The sequence below is a fragment of the Suillus clintonianus genome, assembly GCF_016758775.1.
Source record: "Suillus clintonianus strain FC179 chromosome Unknown DEU56scaffold_100, whole genome shotgun sequence".
In the NCBI taxonomy this organism is placed as follows: Eukaryota; Fungi; Basidiomycota; class Agaricomycetes; order Boletales; family Suillaceae; genus Suillus; species Suillus clintonianus.
The window spans coordinates 1-18,518 of NW_024539324.1; the positions used below are offsets into that span (position 1 = coordinate 1).

The window sequence follows — 18,518 nt, forward strand, 5'->3', positions numbered from 1 at the left end:
TGGACATTTTCAATGTGCGTCTGCTGCTTGAAGTCCATAGCCATATCCACCAAGTTGCAGGCTTTCCAGAGATCCTACCCAGCCACTAGCTAGAGTCACTGACGTTGTCGGGGACGTTCCATGTGTCTCTGTAGAGTATAATTATGAAATGACAATAAACGAGATGTCTTTATGAAAAATTCACGCAAGTGGAGAAACACTGCAGCAGAATGATACGCAGTTCTGACTCGGCCAATCGGACCAGAAATAGTTGGGAGATACATCGAGCTGCTGTTAGAGACATAGTAGGCCTAACCGCTGTCTCAGCTAAATGACCAGCATGCTTCACGCATATATACGCCATACAGAGAGAAAGTCCTGTAATTGCATGATTGTACAAATTTGATAGCGCCACACCCCTCAAAACTTGAACCGCCCTCGACAGACCATTCTAGAAACCCTCGTTTGCCTCCTGAATGACTCCAAGCATCAAGGTCGCGCTGACGACAAATAAATCAGCGGGATTGCCACAATCACGAGAGTCGAAACATACGCAAGCGATGCTCTAAAGTGATTGTAAGAATTCTTTCGATTAAACCCGAGTAATCCATAGGTTGTTTCGCCATCTCCTGAGAGCATTCAAAGGACTCTTTCACCTCGTCCTGAGAGGGTTTAAAAGATTGTTTTTCCTTCCTCCGGAAGCGTCCAGGCAGTAGCTTTGTTTTCCAATTAGACGAGTTTCCTTGATTTGTGTGGACGGCAGTGCCCACAGGTTCTTCATTTGTGTGGACGACAGTGCCCACAGGTTCTTGATATAGGTGAATGGCAGTTTCCACTGCGTCCCTGACAGTAATTGCATGCGGAGACGCCATATACCGCTCGAGAGCGACACGAAAAGAGGGACCAGATTCCTGTTGGCCCTTAGGATGGCGTCGCTGGTCGAAAACGTAGAAAGAGTGTTCGAAAATAATGACAGCAGCTAAAGGATTGAAAATGAGCAATTTAACTGCAATGGGGCCTAAAGATTCACCAGAACCAAGCTGGAAAATTTGCTCGAATGGTGATGCACTGGCAGAAGTCTGGTACATTTAAACATGTGTGTACAGCCTGTGACCAATTGAACGCACCACAGAAAGTATCCTAGACCGCATCTCTGCAAGTTGATCTCCCCAGAGCTGATAAAATCATGATGGAAAGTTGAAAATTGTCTCCTTCTGCTGAGGACCAATACACTCACACGCTGTCAATGAATAAAGTCTTCGGTCAGCATGGCTCAAGGCCAAAGGAGGATGAACAAACTCACCTCCTATGAATGGATCCGCAATGTCGTTGGTGAGCTTGAAGGGCTCGAGGGATGTGACACTCACAGTCTGTTGAGGAATGCGCAATGTGAGTGATAAGCAAAGCTCGAGCTCCACGGAGGATAAAAACACTGACTTCCTGTGAGTGAGCAATGTCACAAGTGAGCAAGGCTCGAGCGCGACGGCAGACGAACACACTCACATCCTGTCAACGCGGATCGGCAATTTCACGGGTCAGCAATGCTGGAGCTCGACAGAGGATCGATGCGCTCACAAACTGTGAACAGGTGGGCAATGTCTTCTGTCAGCATGGCTAGAACTTGACGGCGGACCGACCAACTCACATCCTGTGAACGGGTGGGCGATGTTTTCAGTAAGCATGGCTCGAGCTTGACAGCAGATATACCAACTCACAATCTGTCAACGAATCACCCAACGTACTTGGTCAGCAGGGCTCAAAGTCGACAGCGGATGAAGAAACTTACACCCTGACAATAGATCAACAATTGCATCAGTGAGCAGGACAGGAGGTCGACTGAGGATGATCACGCTTACAAGCTATCAACGAATCAGGCATTCTTTCGGTGAGTATAACTCAAGGCCGGTGAGGGATGAATATACTCACATTCTGCCGATGGATCAGCAATTCCTTCACTCAGCAAGACTGGAGCTCGAGGAAGGATCAACACTCACATCCTGTCAACGGATGGGCAACGACTTGGATCAGCATGGCTCGAGCTCGAAGGAGGGTCAAGACACTCACACGCTGCGAAGAGTGGGCAACGACTTGCATCAGCATGGCTCAAGCTCGAGGGAGGATCAAGACACTCACAGCCTGCGAAGACTGGGAAACAACTTGGATCAGCATGGCTCGAGCTCGAAGGAGGATCAAGACACTCACACCCTGCGAAGAGTGGGCATCTCGAGCTCGAAGGAGGATCAAGACACTCACATGCTGCGAAGAGTGGATAACGACTTGGATCAGCATGGCTCGAGCTCGAAGGGAGGATCAAGACACTCACAAACTGCGAAGAGTGGGCAACGACTTGGATCAGCATGGCTCGAGCGCGAACGAGGATCAACAGACGTACTACCTGTAAAAAAAACACCCAACATATAAATGAGAGCAACTTTCGAGCATTCCCGTAATCTTACCCAAATATGTGGAAACCAGTCACCCAATTCAGCTATTGCATCCTCAGATGATATTTTCCCATCTGGGGCAACAAGCTTTGCAAGTGCTCTGCACGATAGTCAATAATGCTCGCGGCAGGCAAATGATGGGTAGATACGTCTCAACTGCATATTTCATGCAGAATTCTAAGTTGGTCTGCTGGGTCGAGACGAACAATTGCTGAAGGACTTGATCGTCCAAAGTTCCAGCGGTCCGTTCGATGAGTGGCCCACAATCAGCATCATCCTTGTTCATGTCTAATGGATCAGCAGTCATCATGCATCAGACTCTGATGATCTACAGCTTACCTGGGAGGCAGACGTGGCATTTTGGAGGCCGTCGGATGGTCTTTGGGTCGTATAGAAGCTTCACCTGTGGCCCGTTCGCAAATGAGTTCTTGGCGTGCTTTGGCGCCAGTCGTTTGGCATCTTTCCTCGACATTCCGTTTTCTATCAGTCGTGTGAATTCAGTAGCGTAGAGTGCGTCAAATTTGGTGAATATTACGATGACTGGAACTGAGGATCCAAGTCGCGAATCAGTCGATGATTAACGGACAGGTCCAAAGCTTACTGGTTCCAGTGTCGCAGTGGGAGAAGAATTTGGTTTCGGCTTCGGTAAAACAGCGGCTTGCCTGATCCATAGGTATGCAATACCTATGTCAAAGCAGTGAGCCAGTGAATTTCGCCAACTCGACCAATTACCATATAGTGTGGATTCTATCCTTGATATCTGCTTCCTTCGAACGGTCTGCGATAAATTTGTTCATCTTATCATACTCGGATTCCCCGCCTGCTTCGAATCCGCGCGAATCATGGAAGATGAATCCCGGGTTGGTTTTGAACACCATTTCGTTGTCGATGTCGTGCTCTCCACGCTGAGAAAATGTCAGTTTATGTTGCCGACTAATGGTACACGTTACCTCTCTAGATGCTGTCAAAACAGCGGCATCGATCTGATGTTGATGAGACAACCGTCACTATCAGCCTTGTACTAGCATCATGATGCGCACCTTTTCCCCAGCGCTATTAAATATTTCCGGGTTCTCTTTGGTATTGCACACCCTCTGGAGGATGGTAGTTTTCCCTGCATTCGCTCTTCCTATTATGAGAATTCGAAAGCGATCGATCTTCTTTTTTATCTTTGAAGAATGCATGAGGAAAGGTAAATGGTGGTATTGGGACTGAGTGGTGAGAAATGTTCAGCGTTGCGAGTAGTGGACTTTTAACTGTTACCGGTGCGTGAGTTTTGTGAACGCTCTCAAGCTTGTGAAACCTAGATCTAGTGGGCAATGAGTCGTGCGTACCATGAGGCGTACACAACTCGCCTCCGAAGTCTCGGCAGTCTCGACGTGAATCTCATATATAGAAACAATGTTTGATTCAGGCTGTACTGTACACGCCTGTGCATTGCAAAATAACGACATCCAACGAACCATATGCATGAGGCATACATGCACATGAGGAACTAGTACAACTGTCAATGTCATTCTATTCAGTCTTCCTACAACTAAGTAGGTCAGACAAATTTACTCCAGGCGGTCTGTTAAAACTTAGATTGAAAACAGCATTCCATTCGAAATGCTGTGGATTGATGACATTAACCAATCGCAGAAATCACAAAGCCTCGTTTCGATTTCGCGAATAGATATACAAGGTCATGATACACCGGTTTTCTAGCATGGTCAGCGACTAGCTTTCCGGGACGAAACGTTCAGAATACGGGGTATCAGGGAAATGACAGAAGATCGCTTACCAGGGAAATTTAATGCCCCGGAGACGAGGAGCCCTGGACTACGAATGTAAACACACCGGCCCGGGGGGGACCAGGTTGTTTCTGCAGCCTAATTGCGTGGATGAGCAGGGTAGCTTGCCCATTACCATGTCATAATCCTTAGATGTCCCAAATATGCGAGATGAGATCGTCCAAGTAGAGTTGACAAGCCCTGAGATGGTTCTGCAGAGAAATCCAATCTGTTAATCCTCGCCACCAGAAATGATCTATCAGAGGATCTAAAGTTAGACAGGATTGAGGGTGTGGCCGTGGGTCTCTGACCCCTTATCATGATAGGCATCGCGGGAAGCGCTGCCTTGAGGTTAAACATCCAATCGGTTATTCATCTCGACTCGGCAGACCAACATACCTACCCCATGCCTCAAATCTAGATTCAGTGGGAAATGGGCATACTTTAGTTGCGCGTACCATGAGGCGTACACGACTCACCTCATTTCAGATGCAAAGTTCCATTTTGAGTGGTTGTTGCATCGACGAGTGCCCTGCTCCCTTTCCACTTCGGTTCGTAATGAAAGAACCTCGAACACCTTGTCGATTTAAGGAGAATAAACAATGTCCGAGTCCGTTCTCGCTTCACCGACGTCACGTCGGCGCCATGGCCCATCCTTGCCATCGTCTCTTCCGAGTCTATATTAATCGTCCTTCACATTTCCCTGCCCACTGGACATCATATCGCCAAAACTTGAAAATTGGCGCTGGCAATCAACCTTGCATTATGTCTTCAGCGCCCTCGCGTCCTCAATGAAAGGTTTTGTTTCCCCTCAACTTCTGTTGTAGTAATGTACAGGCGCGCGGTATCGATGAGAGTTGACGAATTCCAAGCCAAGACACAGAATCACCGTCACGGTGAGATGTAAGTACCAACATGGTGCCAGTGTGCCAATGCATGCGGTTGGCACGGATGAGGAGTAGATCAGTGGTGCCAGGAAATAAGAGGTCGCTTTGGGATGGACGACTGCAGGAGGTCATGGGAGCTTTGACGTGGGGGCAACGCCAGCGTGTATTTGCCAAATTGCGAACAGTGGGCCGGGAGACTGCAGGACGTTATTGCTGGGTGTAGTCGGTAGGCGAATGCCACGGATGGGTCAGGGCAAGGGACAGCGAAGGTGCGAGAAGCAGCAAGAGTCCTGGTGGGCGCTAGCAGAAACGGTGCTTGACCTATATGAAGCTGAAAATAACTTGCCGAAGGGTGCTGAAGGTCTTGACCTCTGCTGTAAGTGAGGTAATGCACGTATCTTGTTGTTCTCGAGACCCACAACTTTTCCATTTCAATGTTCAACGTCCAACGTCCGACAGATGACGATCCATGATGCATGAGCAATGGGCACTGGCCATCAACAGCCAGGTGAGGCATACTGTGTGTCCCTGCTATAAGATTACCTTAATACTGCAGTTTTTTTTGCATGGCACCCCTAGGCCTGTCGTACTATCATTTACGGGCAGTTGAAAGACACGACTAGACTCGACGATAACCAGTACTAGTCTGGACTACGTCTTGGCTTCGCCACTCGACTTGTCCGTGGTATTGGATTGGTAAGCCAGGCTGGTCACACGCCCGCAATCGTTGATTTGGCCTGTCGCCCAAAAAGCAGCCATGTACGCCCGGGCCACACTCTGAATCAGCATTGACTCGTATATGAAAACCTGCTTCCATCTCACTATCTTGTACGACGGGGGTGTTTCCTCGATCAGTGTATGATTCCATTCACTCCACGACGCTAGAAGGTCAAAGGCGACAATGCCATGACCGAGTCAGCAACGGACGAATTTTCCGAGCGCGGGGCGATGGATGTTGTTGGACGCCTCCGAGTCCGTCGCCTTCCCTGGATAGCATCTGAGCATCTGACAGCGTTGGGAACACACAGTTTGCCTGGCAGTTGGTCTGAGCTGCGGCGATATACCCATGGCAGATGCTATGTTACCATCTCAAGAAAGAACTTTCATCAAACATTCGAGCACGCGTACGTGTCATTTTTCTGCAAGTCAACCCATGGAACTTACCGGTAAGATACGCACTTATATTTGGGTCGATGTGACTAGATTATATTTTAAGATACCTGGTGATTCCACTTTCAATACCAGCTCCGAGGAAGATGCTGGTTAAAACCCAGGTCCCAGTTAATAACTGGCTGGACGGCACCCTCAACGTATAATAAAAACAAAGGCAAACACTCACAGCATCAGTGCTCCATCACTGACCGCAAGCTCGCTGCCCCCATAATCGATTCGCATACCAAGCCACCTCTAGTCGGCGGCCTACGCCAGTGAATCCAGCGGCAATGGCCGTGTCCTGTGGTATCGGTAATGAAATATATGAATCAATTGGCGTATGGCAGGGGAGCGGTTCATGTGGTTCTGGGTTGGCGCTTCTTAGAGTTGGGAGTAAAATGGTATCAGGCTTGGGCGCTCTTGGGCGTCACCGCTAGCACCTACTCATTCGGAAGAAATCAAGGTCCAGTACCTGCTTTTTTCATACATCAATTGATTAGTATCGCTGCCTCCTTATCTAGGCGCCAGCGCTCTGCCATTGTCACATGTGCCGCCTTATAAGCGCCCGGCTACTTACACAAAAATGTGCACTTGGAATTACACGAATATACATAGACGAACCAGAATATTAATGACAAGGAAGTCACTTCGCTTCTATCCGAGTCGTTTCTCAAGGATTCATGGCCATACCAAAGTCAAACAGCTGCGACTACAAAATCTATCCCCCAAAATACGGCTCTGCATCTATGACAGTCTCGAGGCAAAGCATCGCATGAAAGTACTTGTCAAAACTCTGTTTCCAGATTATGATAGACTTGTCTGGGGGTGGCTTGATTCGAGTGGAGTTTAATATCAAATTGAGACGTGGTATGGCTCAGCTATGGGATGGTGGCTGACCCCGGGGTCATCGCAGAGACCTGAAAATAGAGTGTCGCCTCGGGCCCTCGGTGCGTGGTCTTCGTAGCAAACATTGGCGCTGACGCTGTTGTCACCATCGATGAGCGCTTGGGCTCCCTCATGCTACATGTCCCGATTGGGTATTAAACTCCGCTCGGACATAGCCGGGCGGCTTGGCTGGACCGACGATAAACGTTTTTCATTGGCTAACTACGCTACCCCCGACCGACGTAACTTGACGTAATACAACTTGAACTGTAAAACGTTCGGTGTACTTCGGTCACGGTGTGCAACAACCTTCTCAAGAATAGACACACAGGACTCGAAGCTGAGCAGATTTCAATCAGAACGTTCAACAAAATTTGACTAATTTTGAACATACAAATGTTCGAAAGTGCCTGACCATACTGTATAGACCACCTTCGCGTAGTCTCACTGAACCTCTTTTAGGACATTGTCTATGTACGATCTGCCTTTAGGACCTGCCCGACTTCCGTTCTCATCGGTTTGACCCAGCCTGCAGATATCAAAAGCCTAAGCCGCCCAAAGCAAGGTAATTTAAACGCCAAGCTTTGGGTGCGAGTGCTGAAAAAAGCACAGGTTTAATTGTTTATCGTTCTCCTATCGACATGGTGACCTCTGATTGATCTGTGCCAGTCTGTCGGAACAGGTTTTCACCGGTATAAAGGCGGCAGAGAGTAGCAGTCATCCACCATTCAATCTCAAAAACATGACAATCCTCACAATCCCGAAGCTTGCAGATGAGCTCTTCTTGCGACCCATTGTAATATCAATGAACAGCTTGGCCCTGTCATCCCTTATGTCCTATGTCATGTCTGCCAATGGAAATATCGACTGGAGACCGGTATGGTCATTGATTTAATACCTCTGAGAGTATCGCTGACACAATTGTACTCGCAGATAACCATCTGCGTGACGTCGGATATCCTTGCGATGGGGGCTGACCATCTTAAGGATAAAGAGGAGGAATTCTCATCTGACCGTAATAACGCAAACGACCCACGCCTCGCCTCTTGGTTTGTATATGCACGAACCTTCCTTACCGCCAGCACTGTGCTCCTTGTACTGGCACTATCTCTATGTCCAGTGTCGACCCTCCTCACCACGGCAGCCTTCGTGGCCCCTGCCTTGCTATGGACCACTCCGATCAGCTTCCAGAAGTTTGGGCTGATTTCAGGGCGCCTCCTCGGGAGGTCTGTTGAAGACAGCCATCAGCCTTCCACGCCTGCGCCTACTCTGGTTATCAAACGCATCCCTGGAATGAAAGCCATATTTAATGGCATCATTCGAGGGTAAGTCTGCATGTTTGCCTTAGACCATTTACGCGTAAGCCAATACTTTACAGGTGTGGCATCTACACCGTCATCCTTTCTGTGTTGTCGGGATCGGGAAATCTGGCGGGCACGCTACCGTCTCCATGGAGTACTGTTCAACTGATAGTCTGGTCAACGGTCAACCGCACATGCCACGCAGTAAGTAGCCAGTGTACGAACGCATGATTTGACCCTAATTATGTCTATAGATCATGACTGATGTCCGTGATTTCGAAGACGATCTAAAGGACGGCGTCCCCACCATACCCGTCCTTCTCGGATCCGTCCGCAAGACGAAGGTCATATTAACGGCTTGTCACATGCTTGTTGTGTTGACCTTCATCGAAAACCCATACATTATGGGGAGCTGTCTATTTGCTGCAGCTCTGGTGTGGATGCTTGACAAACACTCGCCCAAAAAGGCGTATCTGTTTAGCTCTCACTCGCAGTCCTTGTTCATTATCTGGTATTTGTTCACGAGGCATATTTAGGCTCCTGTCAGAAGAATCTTGTGTTACTGTTATTGATAACTGCCTTGCAAACGTTTCTAGATGCAACTGACTAACGGAGGAGACATTCGTTGTCATTCATTATTGTTGTCTCACCATTGTTTCGTGTTAAGTTACCTAGTCTTTTATTTTCACAAGGACAATTGCCTAGCTAGAACATATCAAGCACATGATATATGATTGGATTCTGCATAAAATCCAATAGGGGGCCGCCGCACGCCTGGAATTCGTTGTCAGCACCATGTTACAGACTTACAGTCCGCATGTATGTATCCGCATCGATGGGCAGGTGCCTAAGGCACCTTCATCGTCGTGTGTCTTGTTCCTATCTCCCATTGGCTTAGGCCAGAGCCATCTAAGGTCAGGCAAATGCTATTCAATGCAGGTGTTCGGACTCGTCTCTGATCGGCGATCACATCCAGTACTTCTGTCGCTCCTCGGCTAGACGTATATGAATAATTATCGTAATGTAGCTTGTACTACTTAGTCTAGGCTAATTTTCTTTAACTTGTTCCAGCTAGTCCAAACTATATAATTCCCGGAGTTGACTAGCTCTAACTTTACGGGGGAGCGAGGGCATTCATCCGAGGAAAATTGTACTGCACTGCCGTTGTATTTGGGAAACTGGGGGTTCGTCAAGCGTGACCCCTCACTCGCGTCTTCGACTTAATCAGCCTCAAGGACTCGAAGCTCCAAAGCCTCAACGTGAACCATAATCAAAGATGAAGCTGACCACAAGTTGCCATCTGGTCAGTGGATGATGGAAATCTAACACGTATGCTTACCTGCAACTAGCCCTCCGTGATCCCAGAAAGTCAGCGAGATAATGCGAGCACATGTGCAGGCATATTGTGGACATACACTCGTCGCCCCCTCGTCAAACCTCGCGTAAAAGGCAGGACTTTCAATCCTAACGTTTGTCATGGTCAATGTATCGAGCACTTCCTGTCTAAACAGTGTCGCATTACCAGAGAATGATTCCGAGTGACTGGGCTCGGTACGCCTGCTCGCAAGGCGTGCTGACTCGTCCTTAACATTACAACAGCATTTTCAGGTTCTGAGGGCTGCGGCCCTGTGGTTTTTCGGGCGTCCTCGCAAACGCAAAGGTGGTGTATAGCCCAGAGTATCTTGCTGGACTTTGTTGGTACGAACTTCTACCGGACCACTATAGCACATATACCAATATTCCTCAAGTCTTCCGGCGTGGAGAACGAAGATGGCAACCCGTCCATTGGCCTGCAGCACATTCGCGCTAAAATGTGTGAAGACGGAGAGAGGCGTGACCTGAAATGAAGATCAGATCAGCTCTGGTATCGAAAGAAAAAACCACATGAGAACTTACAAACCGAGTTCAGGAAATCAAACGGCTATGCGGGATTCGCTATTAGCGGTGCGAGATAGTGGGCCAAAAAAGCTTATGAGCGCGTCGCATACAGAGATGAAGAGAAGAGAAATACGGAGACGCACTAATCGCTATTATTAGTCGGATAGATCATGTCACCACCTTAACTTTGACATGAAGGCGCCTATGCCATAACCTAATCAGCGATATAAATACGTGCGATTTGGTCTCCTGATTATCCTACTACCAAAAACGGCTACTTCAGCCAACGTAAAAATCGTGCTGCTGGGGTAATAGGTATTGATCGAGCAACACCAATATCGCACCCAGCGTGGAGCCCCTTCACACCCTGCGCAATGTAATCTTTCGCGGTGCCAAGAAAGGTCGCTTGGGGGCATTGAGTGCGAAAGCCCTTTTGTCTCCACTTCAGGAGACGATTCAGAAACGCCCGACGCCAGATCTTCGGCCACCACACTAAGGTCAACCCCGATGTCGTTGTCGACTCCATCGTTCCGGCTAATACAAACGTGGTACATAGTCCAAAGTATCTTGCTGGACGCTGTTGGGTGGTTCGAATTTCTAACGGACCGTTATGTGGCATATAGTATATACCAGTCTTCCTCAAGCATTCTGGCGTGGAGAGCCAAGATGGCGACCCCGTTCTTGAGACTGTAGCAAAACGAAGCCGGGGTAAAAGGGTGAACAGGAGGCTGCTCCTTCGTATAGTCGCGCTAAAATGTGGAGACCGAGAGAGACGTGAGCTGAAATGAAGGTCAACTCTCATATCAAAAGCAAGGCAAACGAAGAGGCAAAATGAGTGCAGGAAATTAGATGAATCGGTGAGCGCTGAACCATGAGAGTGCATAGATTCGGCATGCTATGGGCGTGTGTAAAGGTCTGGACTCGAATGAAGATATTTGTTTGATCCCGAGAGGTTAGGTTAGGCTAAGGCTAAGGATCGGGACCGGAGTCAACAGACCTTCCCAGCGCACTCTAGTGCGCGAGCCTCGATCGAGCCTGAAAGACTTGGGAATACAGTGTGAATCAAACCACAGTGCTAAGACGAAGATGGGATGATGGTGGTCAAAAGAAATGCGTGTGACAGAGCGAAGGCTGTGCGAGCTGTTAGCGTTACGAAACAATCGGTTCTTCTTATTCTTCAAGTTTAGTCTTGAACCAGAGTTGTTTTCTAGCAAGGTATGTGGGTGCGGAGGTAGCGGCGACAACTTTAATGAAGTTCCAGCTTGGATGTTTGAGAAGTTCGGACTAGTCGGCAACCCACCCACCGTGACCCACGTTTACCACTTTTTTGTCCTTCTCTTCTGATCTTTGCCACTCAAGTGACTCAACTGATATCCCGGACCCAATTTGGGATGTCAGTTGAGTAGGTGTTGTGGGCGAGGTTAGGTTTTGCCGGCACAACCGGCAGGATTGGCAGAATATGGCAGAATAACCGGTTTCGCCAACTCGGAGTGGCATAACACTAGCGGTGAAAATTTCCTATCTCCAAGGCATCAACGACAGTCCTACCGAAGAGCATCAATAACGCCTCGTCCGCATCCACAATCCTCGCCGTTGTGACCACAGCGCTTGTATTTCCAGAGGTAGCGGTCAGAGCTATTGGCAACTCTGTCGAGAGTCGAGACACTCAAAATCATCAATATGTTGATTAGGGGCGGCCACCAGCATGGACCTTCATCATGATCAGTAAACCGGTGAGCTCACCGGTATTCCCGTACCGAAATGCTCTTTCCTATACGTGACGTTAAAAACAATACAAAGTGATGTAAAGCGTTAATATATAAGGTCTGAACCGAGCATGAATTGGGGTGATTGCATTGCTTTAGATTGTTATGGGACGAAGAATCATCGATCATCGCTCAGTGCTGCAGACGACAGGCCCATCTGCGACTCTGTTTTCACATTTTTGAAGTTATAGGTTCTGCCAGCTATTTTCGTAGAGTTCTGCCCTCAGTACTGATCCGTGGCAGCAATTCGGTTCCGAAAGTACTAAATATAGTGCAAGTACAGCATCCGATTAACGTTAACTCTCCAGCGCTCATCTCGGTTTTTGTCTCGAAACGACCGCCTCCTCGCGGCCCTTTGAACACCAACCCAGTTACGTGCAAGTCTGGGATTTCATACGTCACCTTTCGCCGTCTCACTGTTATTATGATGGTCATTGAACCAGCTGTTTTAGGACCTCATCGGCGAGTGTCTGATCGGACCCGAGAACATATGCGCGACTCGAGAACAATCCGTGCCAGTACTTTCGAAGTTTAATTCGATGGCTCAATATAAAAAGCGGCAGAGATTCAGAGTAGCATTCAAATTGTCTACTGCTCAATTTCCATCAACATGGCAATCCTCACAATCCCGAAGCTTGCAGATGAGCTCTTCCTGCTACCCATCGTAATATCGCTGAACAGCTTGGCCGTGTCTTCCCTTATGTCCTATGTCATGTCTGACAATGGGAATATCGACTGGAGACCGGTATGGTCATTCATTCAATACCAGAGAACATCGCTGATCCAATTGTCTTTACAGATAACCATCTGCGCGACAGCGGACATCCTTGCGATGGGCGCTGACCATCTTAAGGATAGAGAGGAGGAATTTTCGTCTAACCCCAATAACGCAAACAACCCACGCCTCGCCTCTTGCTTTGTATACGCACGAACCTTCCTCACCGCCAGCGCTGTGCTCCTTGCACTAGCACTATCTCAATGTCCACTTTCGACCCTCCTCACCACGGCAGCCTTCTTAGCCCCTGCCTTGCTCTGGAACATTCCGATCAGCTTTAATATTTTTGGGCTGATTTCGAGGCGCCTCCTCGGGAGGTCTGTTAAAGACAGCCACCAGCCTTTTAAATCTGCACCTACTTTTGTTATCAAGCGCGTCCCTGGCATGAAAGTCATATTTAGTGGTATCATTCGAGGGTACGTCTGCATATTTGCCTTGAACACCCTATGCGTATACCAATGCTTTTCAGATGTGGCATCTACACTGTTGTCCTCACCATATTGTCGGGATCAGGGAATCTGGCTGGCACGCTACCGTCTCCGTGGAGTACTATTCAACTGATAGTCTGGTCAACGGTCAATCGCGCATGCCACGGAGTAAGTAGACAGTTCATGATCAAAGGATTTGACCTTGAATTATGCCTACAGACCATGAACGATGTCCGTGATTTTGAAGACGATCTGAAGACCGGCGTCCCCACCATACCCGTCCTTCTCGGATCCGTCCGCAAGACGAAGGTGTTATTGACGGCTTGTCATATGCTCGTTATGTTGGCCTTCATCGAAAATATATACATCATGGGGAGCAGCTTATTCGCCATAGCTTTGGTATGGATGCTTGACCAGCACTCGCCGAAAAAGGCGTCTTTGCTGGGCTCTCATTCGCAGACCTTTTTCATCATGTGGTACTTGTTGACGAAGGTTGCTTAGCTTCTCGCATGGGAGACGAGTATGATGATCATTGATGACATAGGAACGGTTCCGGGTTGAATGCGGATTGTGTTACTTATGGGTATACCGACTTTCATCTGTACTATGTGTTGTGTAAGCTACTGGAGACTAGACGGTTATCGAAGACATAGATATGGCATACTCCAAATTTACGAGATTCGATGATGTGACCGATGTGCATGATCTTGAGCCCCTAGTGCTATTCTTACAGCGAACATTGTGGCAAACGGAACCAATCATTCACCATCTCTACTACCCAAAACGGTTACTTAAGCCATCGTAAATCAGGAATATAATCGCGCTGCTGGGTATTGATCGAGCAACAGTAATACCGCACCCAGCGTAAAGCCCCTTCACACCCTGCGCCCTGTACATCGCTTTCGCGGTGCCAAGGAAGGTTGGCTTGGGGGCATTACTGCCACGAGGACGCAAGTCTTCCTCAGTCTGCATCGTACTCTTAATGCTATCGGCGGGGAACATCGAAAAGTTGAAAATTCCGCCTGCGCATGCACCAGATACCGCAGATTCCCATGGAATAATGTCTTTCCGCGTAAGCTCGGGGCCACGCCGCTTTATTAGCGTTGTTCCGACGAATTCTTTTGTGGCGAACCATGCAGCTCCGCCACCACATTCACGGATGAGGGTGCCAGTTTGGCCGAGCCAAAGGCCGCGGAGGCCTTCTGTGCGGACGACGGATACGAGAACGGCTATAGGACCGGGAAGAGAACGAGGAATAGGTCTGAGGCTTGAGTCTAGGGTTGCTGCTGTGGTGGATTCAGGTATCGAGACTGAAAGCGGCTTGGGAGCAATCATCTGTACTTGCATTTTACATTTTACAAGCTCCACGGGCGTGCTAGTCAAAAATAAGAGTCAATTACAACTCGTATACCAGGTGTGAGTGACTTGCAGTAAGAAACTAGTGATGGCGCCTGCGCCGGCACCAGCCAATGCAAGCTGAGGTAACGAAAGTTCGTGTGACAAGGGCTGAGAATTGATCCGCCGTATCACGTTTTGAAGTTCGCTGTATGACATGAACAGTGAAGCATTCTCCAACATGGCGGCTACTATTGGCGCTGGAAGGCCCTACGACCAATGTGAGTTCACACCAACAGGGAAGAAGTTCCACCGTGAAGATATAACATACGCGGTAAAGGCCTCTAACGCCTTCATTTTTCCATGTTTTCACGAGACAGTCTATTGGTCCATTGAATCTAGCAGTGGTATCGAGAACTTGAGATTGTAATCGCACTTTCGTCAAGTCGAATGGGTGCTCGAATACTTTGGAGACCATGCCTGCGATCTGTGATTGTTATTCTTGTGGCTCGGGGAAGTTAAATCAGATTTGGGAACGCACACTCCCGAACGTGATATCCTTTGCTGCTCGCACCGCAGACGAGGGCATTGAGGGTGTACTATCATCCCGGGGTGATGTGTCGGATGTTGCCTCCATGTCTAGTACGAATGGGGTGGTGAAAGCAGAGAAAGATGGGCTTCGAGATTATGCGGTGGTCAGCGCATGAGGGAAGAGCTGTGTATCCAGTGGGAAATTCCAGAATTCTGTATGCACACGTACACTGATCACTAGTAGGGTATACCACGAGTGGGAATAGTCCGAGTTGTCACGGGGTCCGGTTATGTAATTACTGCCCAGCAGCCGAATGTTTCTTTCTTCTCCGAGTCTCTGTTGCAAATAATGGAGGTAAGATTGAAAAAATGACACTACTACTAATGTCTAAAGGTTGCGACTAGAATTAGTTCTTCTGGCGTGGCTGACATCGAGAACTTGATTGAAGCCGCATCAGCACCCGCTCGAAACCCCTGTTTCGCGAAACGGGACCGTGACAACAGAGCAGCGGTGAGATACAGCTTATTTCTTTGCAGAAGACAGTGGATGCCTCCATCATGATGTAGACCACACGTTTTCAGAAGACAGTCTATCCTCACTGTAATAGCCGACACATTTAAATGACGAATCTTAACCCCAACTGTGGATGGCCCAGAACCTCCATAGTCCCAGCTCATAAAAAGTCATAACTTGAGGCTCAAGCCTCTAACCCCGCACTTTCTGACCGGTCGACCTACTTATACATGGATTGGACGACTGGCCAATTCCCGTACTTTCTGGATTGACCGATCGACTCTTCAAATTACAACATAAATACCACGTCGAAGCTCCGGAGCAACACCACAACGAAATAAATACATACTTGGACGAAAACTTCACATGCTCACTGCACATTATCCGTGGTTCAACGTTCAACATTTGATCACTTGGATCATTTCCCTGCTACACACCGACGCTGGTTGACACGTCTCCGCGCTCCTGGAAAACGATCGTAGTCATGCGAGTTCCCTCGTCAGAGTTTGCTACCAGCTTAGCGTTATAAGCTCGAATGCTAAGGACGAGGCGCGGTCCAAGGACAAACATCTGCACGAACTGGGCAAATTGGAACACGCCGTAATAAATGCCAGATCCCACGGTAGTTGGGTTCTGTGGAAATGATGAGTGGTCAGGTCTAAGATGCAGATGTCAGTCACAAATCGGCGCACCGAGAGGTTTGGAGACAGTAAGCCGATGTCGAATAAAGACATAGCAGCAAAGCTAGCAGATGCAAAGGTTCAGTCGAACAAGATAATAACATCCAAATTACAGGGCTCACCCTACGAAATACGGTACGTGACTTCTTATCAACGCCGTGAAACAATCTTCGATGATCGATCCTGTCGATGATTGTCGCAGTTCTCTGAAGTGTTTTATGACAATCCAGAGGGAAAGGCTCAATGCGAGGATCTCCCATACGAAGGTGGGTATGAACATCAAGTAATTCAGACTCTGTAGGCTGCCGGGTGAGTCGTTGATGTTGAAACACATATTGTTGCCAGAAAGAATGATCTCCACTGGTATTTATGCATGAGTCTCATGTGCTTAAAGTTTTCGTATGTAATTAAAGCTTACCCGCTGAAGCATTGAGATTTGCTATTACCGTCATAACTACGGAAGCGGTCGTGCAAGCCAGAAAGATTACAATTAGAAAGACGAGCATTTGCTTGGATCCATGATACATGGCATGTATCCGAGTCATCATGATGACTTCCATGGTATTTCAGTCAGTCAATACAATATCAGTCAAGTACCGTAGCTCACCCCCCAGCAAGATATTTATGACGACAGGCATCCATATTGTCATGAAGTAAAGGATATTGCCTGAAAACCCCGTTTACTGATGTACATTAGTAAACTCGATGTTTCAAATGAACTTACAGCTGTTGTAATCGTTATGTTGAAGAAACAAGCTGGCGGAGAATACCACTCACCCCTATGGATGAGTACAGTCAGTAGTTGGCTTGGAATGGTAAGCATCAATGCAGAATCCTCACTTTATCTGTCATCGAGACTGGGAGATTTGCTGCGCGGCGCCAGTTAGAAGAAACGAACATTTTTGGGTCACGTACACAATATGTAGACGCTGGTTGAGAAATGACTTGTGAGCATCATGCAGACGTCATCTAATCAGCGTTGCAAACATACATAGAATACAATATTCCAGTGTAGCGAACCTAGCGTATTATGAAGTCAGCACAACTTGTCAACTGTGCTCATAACATGAACGTACACAAATATAAAGAACAGTCATGAGAGACCAGCGTTGCATCTGCCCCGAATCAACCTTCATTATCCTGTTGTGTTTCTGATATAGAGGTTTGCGCACCCAGACCAGTTCGAACTGTTATAGAATTCTTAGTGAGATGGTTGCATCGGTAATGACATCTACTTGCCTCTTGTGCGAATGTTAGTACTTGAATGTACATCAATATCAATGATCCCCTCGGAATGCATATCTCGCTCACCCCAATCGTATACTACCGCGCAAGAGGATGCAACTGTGAAACTACAGTGAGAGGTCATAATATCATGCGACTTGCTCCCCACAAACCTATAGAATAATTGAATATATAACACCAATAGATGTAAGGCCACCAAGAGGGATCATTCGAGACGTAGGAGGTCATATTGGGGCCGGCGAACTTGGTAAACGATGATGTTTGTGTAGATATACCACCATCCATAGGATCATGTGGGAAGTCCGTTCCTTGAATTATAATTTCTCATTGAGGGCAGCGTGCAACTACATCACTCACCGTGTAATCGTCGACACCACATCTAAGCCGTGAATGACTGAGAATACTGCGAACAGATGAATAGATGGACACGCGTGACCCGCCATGCAAAGGTGTTCTATATGTAGCTGTTGATCATCATGATGTCATATGATTAGCTTCGATCAAACGGAGCCCGAAATCGCTGCCCAGCGCTGCAGCCTTGATGGGATAGTTGATATCTGGTGACCTACGGTGTGAGTTGTTCTTTTATTTTTAGACGATCAAGATGACTTTCCTTTCCTCGATCGAATCATACGCCATCGTATAGTTGGAATCCAATCCCTGAATCTTGGAGACAGTACGTATACTTAAAACTAGCACTGAAGAGCAAGAGATAAATGTGTAGCGTTACAGTCAAGTCGTTAGTACTGCCCGTCCAGCGAATTCCTAACACCAAGGACCCACCCGCACCACACGACCATAGCGCAGCGACGCACCAGTAAGGTCTTTGATGGTAAGGCAATTCTCCACGACTGCGTCAAGAAAGATGCTTTAAAACACAATGAGCCTAGCACCATGCACACCGGATAGAGCCAGTAATCTTGAAGCCGCAGGGTAGAACTCGTGC

The 18,518-nt window shown here is 47.9% G+C and overlaps 8 protein-coding genes across 8 annotated transcripts; 2 read left to right on the forward strand and 6 right to left on the reverse strand.

Moving 5' to 3' along the window:
• Nucleotides 1-391: 391 nt before the first annotated feature.
• On the reverse strand, nucleotides 392-1,485 carry DEU56DRAFT_38129 (uncharacterized protein). Its single transcript, XM_041345940.1, has 4 exons — nucleotides 1,107-1,485; nucleotides 1,010-1,058; nucleotides 533-958; nucleotides 392-479 (listed from the first exon to the last, which is right to left on the reverse strand). Exons 1-4 carry the CDS (start codon nucleotides 1,128-1,130, stop codon nucleotides 469-471), a joined length of 510 nt encoding a protein of 169 aa, XP_041203914.1. The 5' UTR covers nucleotides 1,131-1,485; the 3' UTR covers nucleotides 392-468.
• A 65-nt stretch (nucleotides 1,486-1,550) lies between these two features.
• DEU56DRAFT_827888 (uncharacterized protein) lies at nucleotides 1,551-2,338 on the reverse strand (the record flags this gene model as incomplete). The annotated part of the gene is made up of 3 exons (XM_041354408.1): nucleotides 1,551-1,619; nucleotides 1,722-1,838; nucleotides 2,303-2,338. 3 exons carry the CDS (start codon nucleotides 2,336-2,338, stop codon nucleotides 1,551-1,553), a joined length of 222 nt encoding a protein of 73 aa, XP_041203915.1.
• A 140-nt stretch (nucleotides 2,339-2,478) lies between these two features.
• DEU56DRAFT_893236 (GTP-binding protein) lies at nucleotides 2,479-3,802 on the reverse strand (the record flags this gene model as incomplete). Its single annotated transcript, XM_041356343.1, has 6 exons — nucleotides 3,464-3,802; nucleotides 3,374-3,406; nucleotides 3,156-3,328; nucleotides 3,025-3,107; nucleotides 2,763-2,969; nucleotides 2,479-2,711 (listed from the first exon to the last, which is right to left on the reverse strand). Exons 1-6 carry the CDS (start codon nucleotides 3,605-3,607, stop codon nucleotides 2,479-2,481), a joined length of 873 nt encoding a protein of 290 aa, XP_041203916.1. The 5' UTR covers nucleotides 3,608-3,802.
• Nucleotides 3,803-7,737: 3,935 nt separating this feature from the next.
• Nucleotides 7,738-9,146, forward strand: DEU56DRAFT_38330 (uncharacterized protein). Its single transcript, XM_041345948.1, has 4 exons — nucleotides 7,738-7,996; nucleotides 8,053-8,444; nucleotides 8,498-8,624; nucleotides 8,675-9,146. Exons 1-4 carry the CDS (start codon nucleotides 7,862-7,864, stop codon nucleotides 8,954-8,956), a joined length of 936 nt encoding a protein of 311 aa, XP_041203917.1. The 5' UTR covers nucleotides 7,738-7,861; the 3' UTR covers nucleotides 8,957-9,146.
• A 1,369-nt stretch (nucleotides 9,147-10,515) lies between these two features.
• Nucleotides 10,516-11,350, reverse strand: DEU56DRAFT_38350 (uncharacterized protein). Its single transcript, XM_041345950.1, has one exon. It carries the CDS (start codon nucleotides 11,179-11,181, stop codon nucleotides 10,573-10,575), a length of 609 nt encoding a protein of 202 aa, XP_041203918.1. The 5' UTR covers nucleotides 11,182-11,350; the 3' UTR covers nucleotides 10,516-10,572.
• Nucleotides 11,351-12,674: 1,324 nt separating this feature from the next.
• On the forward strand, nucleotides 12,675-13,768 carry DEU56DRAFT_917126 (uncharacterized protein; the record flags this gene model as incomplete). Its single annotated transcript, XM_041357952.1, has 4 exons — nucleotides 12,675-12,809; nucleotides 12,864-13,255; nucleotides 13,309-13,435; nucleotides 13,487-13,768. The coding sequence occupies 4 exons, from the start codon at nucleotides 12,675-12,677 to the stop codon at nucleotides 13,766-13,768; spliced, it is 936 nt and encodes a 311-aa protein (XP_041203919.1).
• A 273-nt stretch (nucleotides 13,769-14,041) lies between these two features.
• On the reverse strand, nucleotides 14,042-15,239 carry DEU56DRAFT_744764 (mitochondrial carrier; the record flags this gene model as incomplete). Its single annotated transcript, XM_041349102.1, has 4 exons — nucleotides 14,042-14,642; nucleotides 14,679-14,872; nucleotides 14,934-15,089; nucleotides 15,144-15,239. The coding sequence occupies 4 exons, from the start codon at nucleotides 15,237-15,239 to the stop codon at nucleotides 14,042-14,044; spliced, it is 1,047 nt and encodes a 348-aa protein (XP_041203920.1).
• A 565-nt stretch (nucleotides 15,240-15,804) lies between these two features.
• DEU56DRAFT_827942 (uncharacterized protein) lies at nucleotides 15,805-16,880 on the reverse strand. Its single transcript, XM_041354409.1, has 4 exons — nucleotides 16,746-16,880; nucleotides 16,450-16,687; nucleotides 16,340-16,391; nucleotides 15,805-16,280 (listed from the first exon to the last, which is right to left on the reverse strand). Exons 1-4 carry the CDS (start codon nucleotides 16,873-16,875, stop codon nucleotides 16,077-16,079), a joined length of 624 nt encoding a protein of 207 aa, XP_041203921.1. The 5' UTR covers nucleotides 16,876-16,880; the 3' UTR covers nucleotides 15,805-16,076.
• Nucleotides 16,881-18,518: the final 1,638 nt, after the last annotated feature.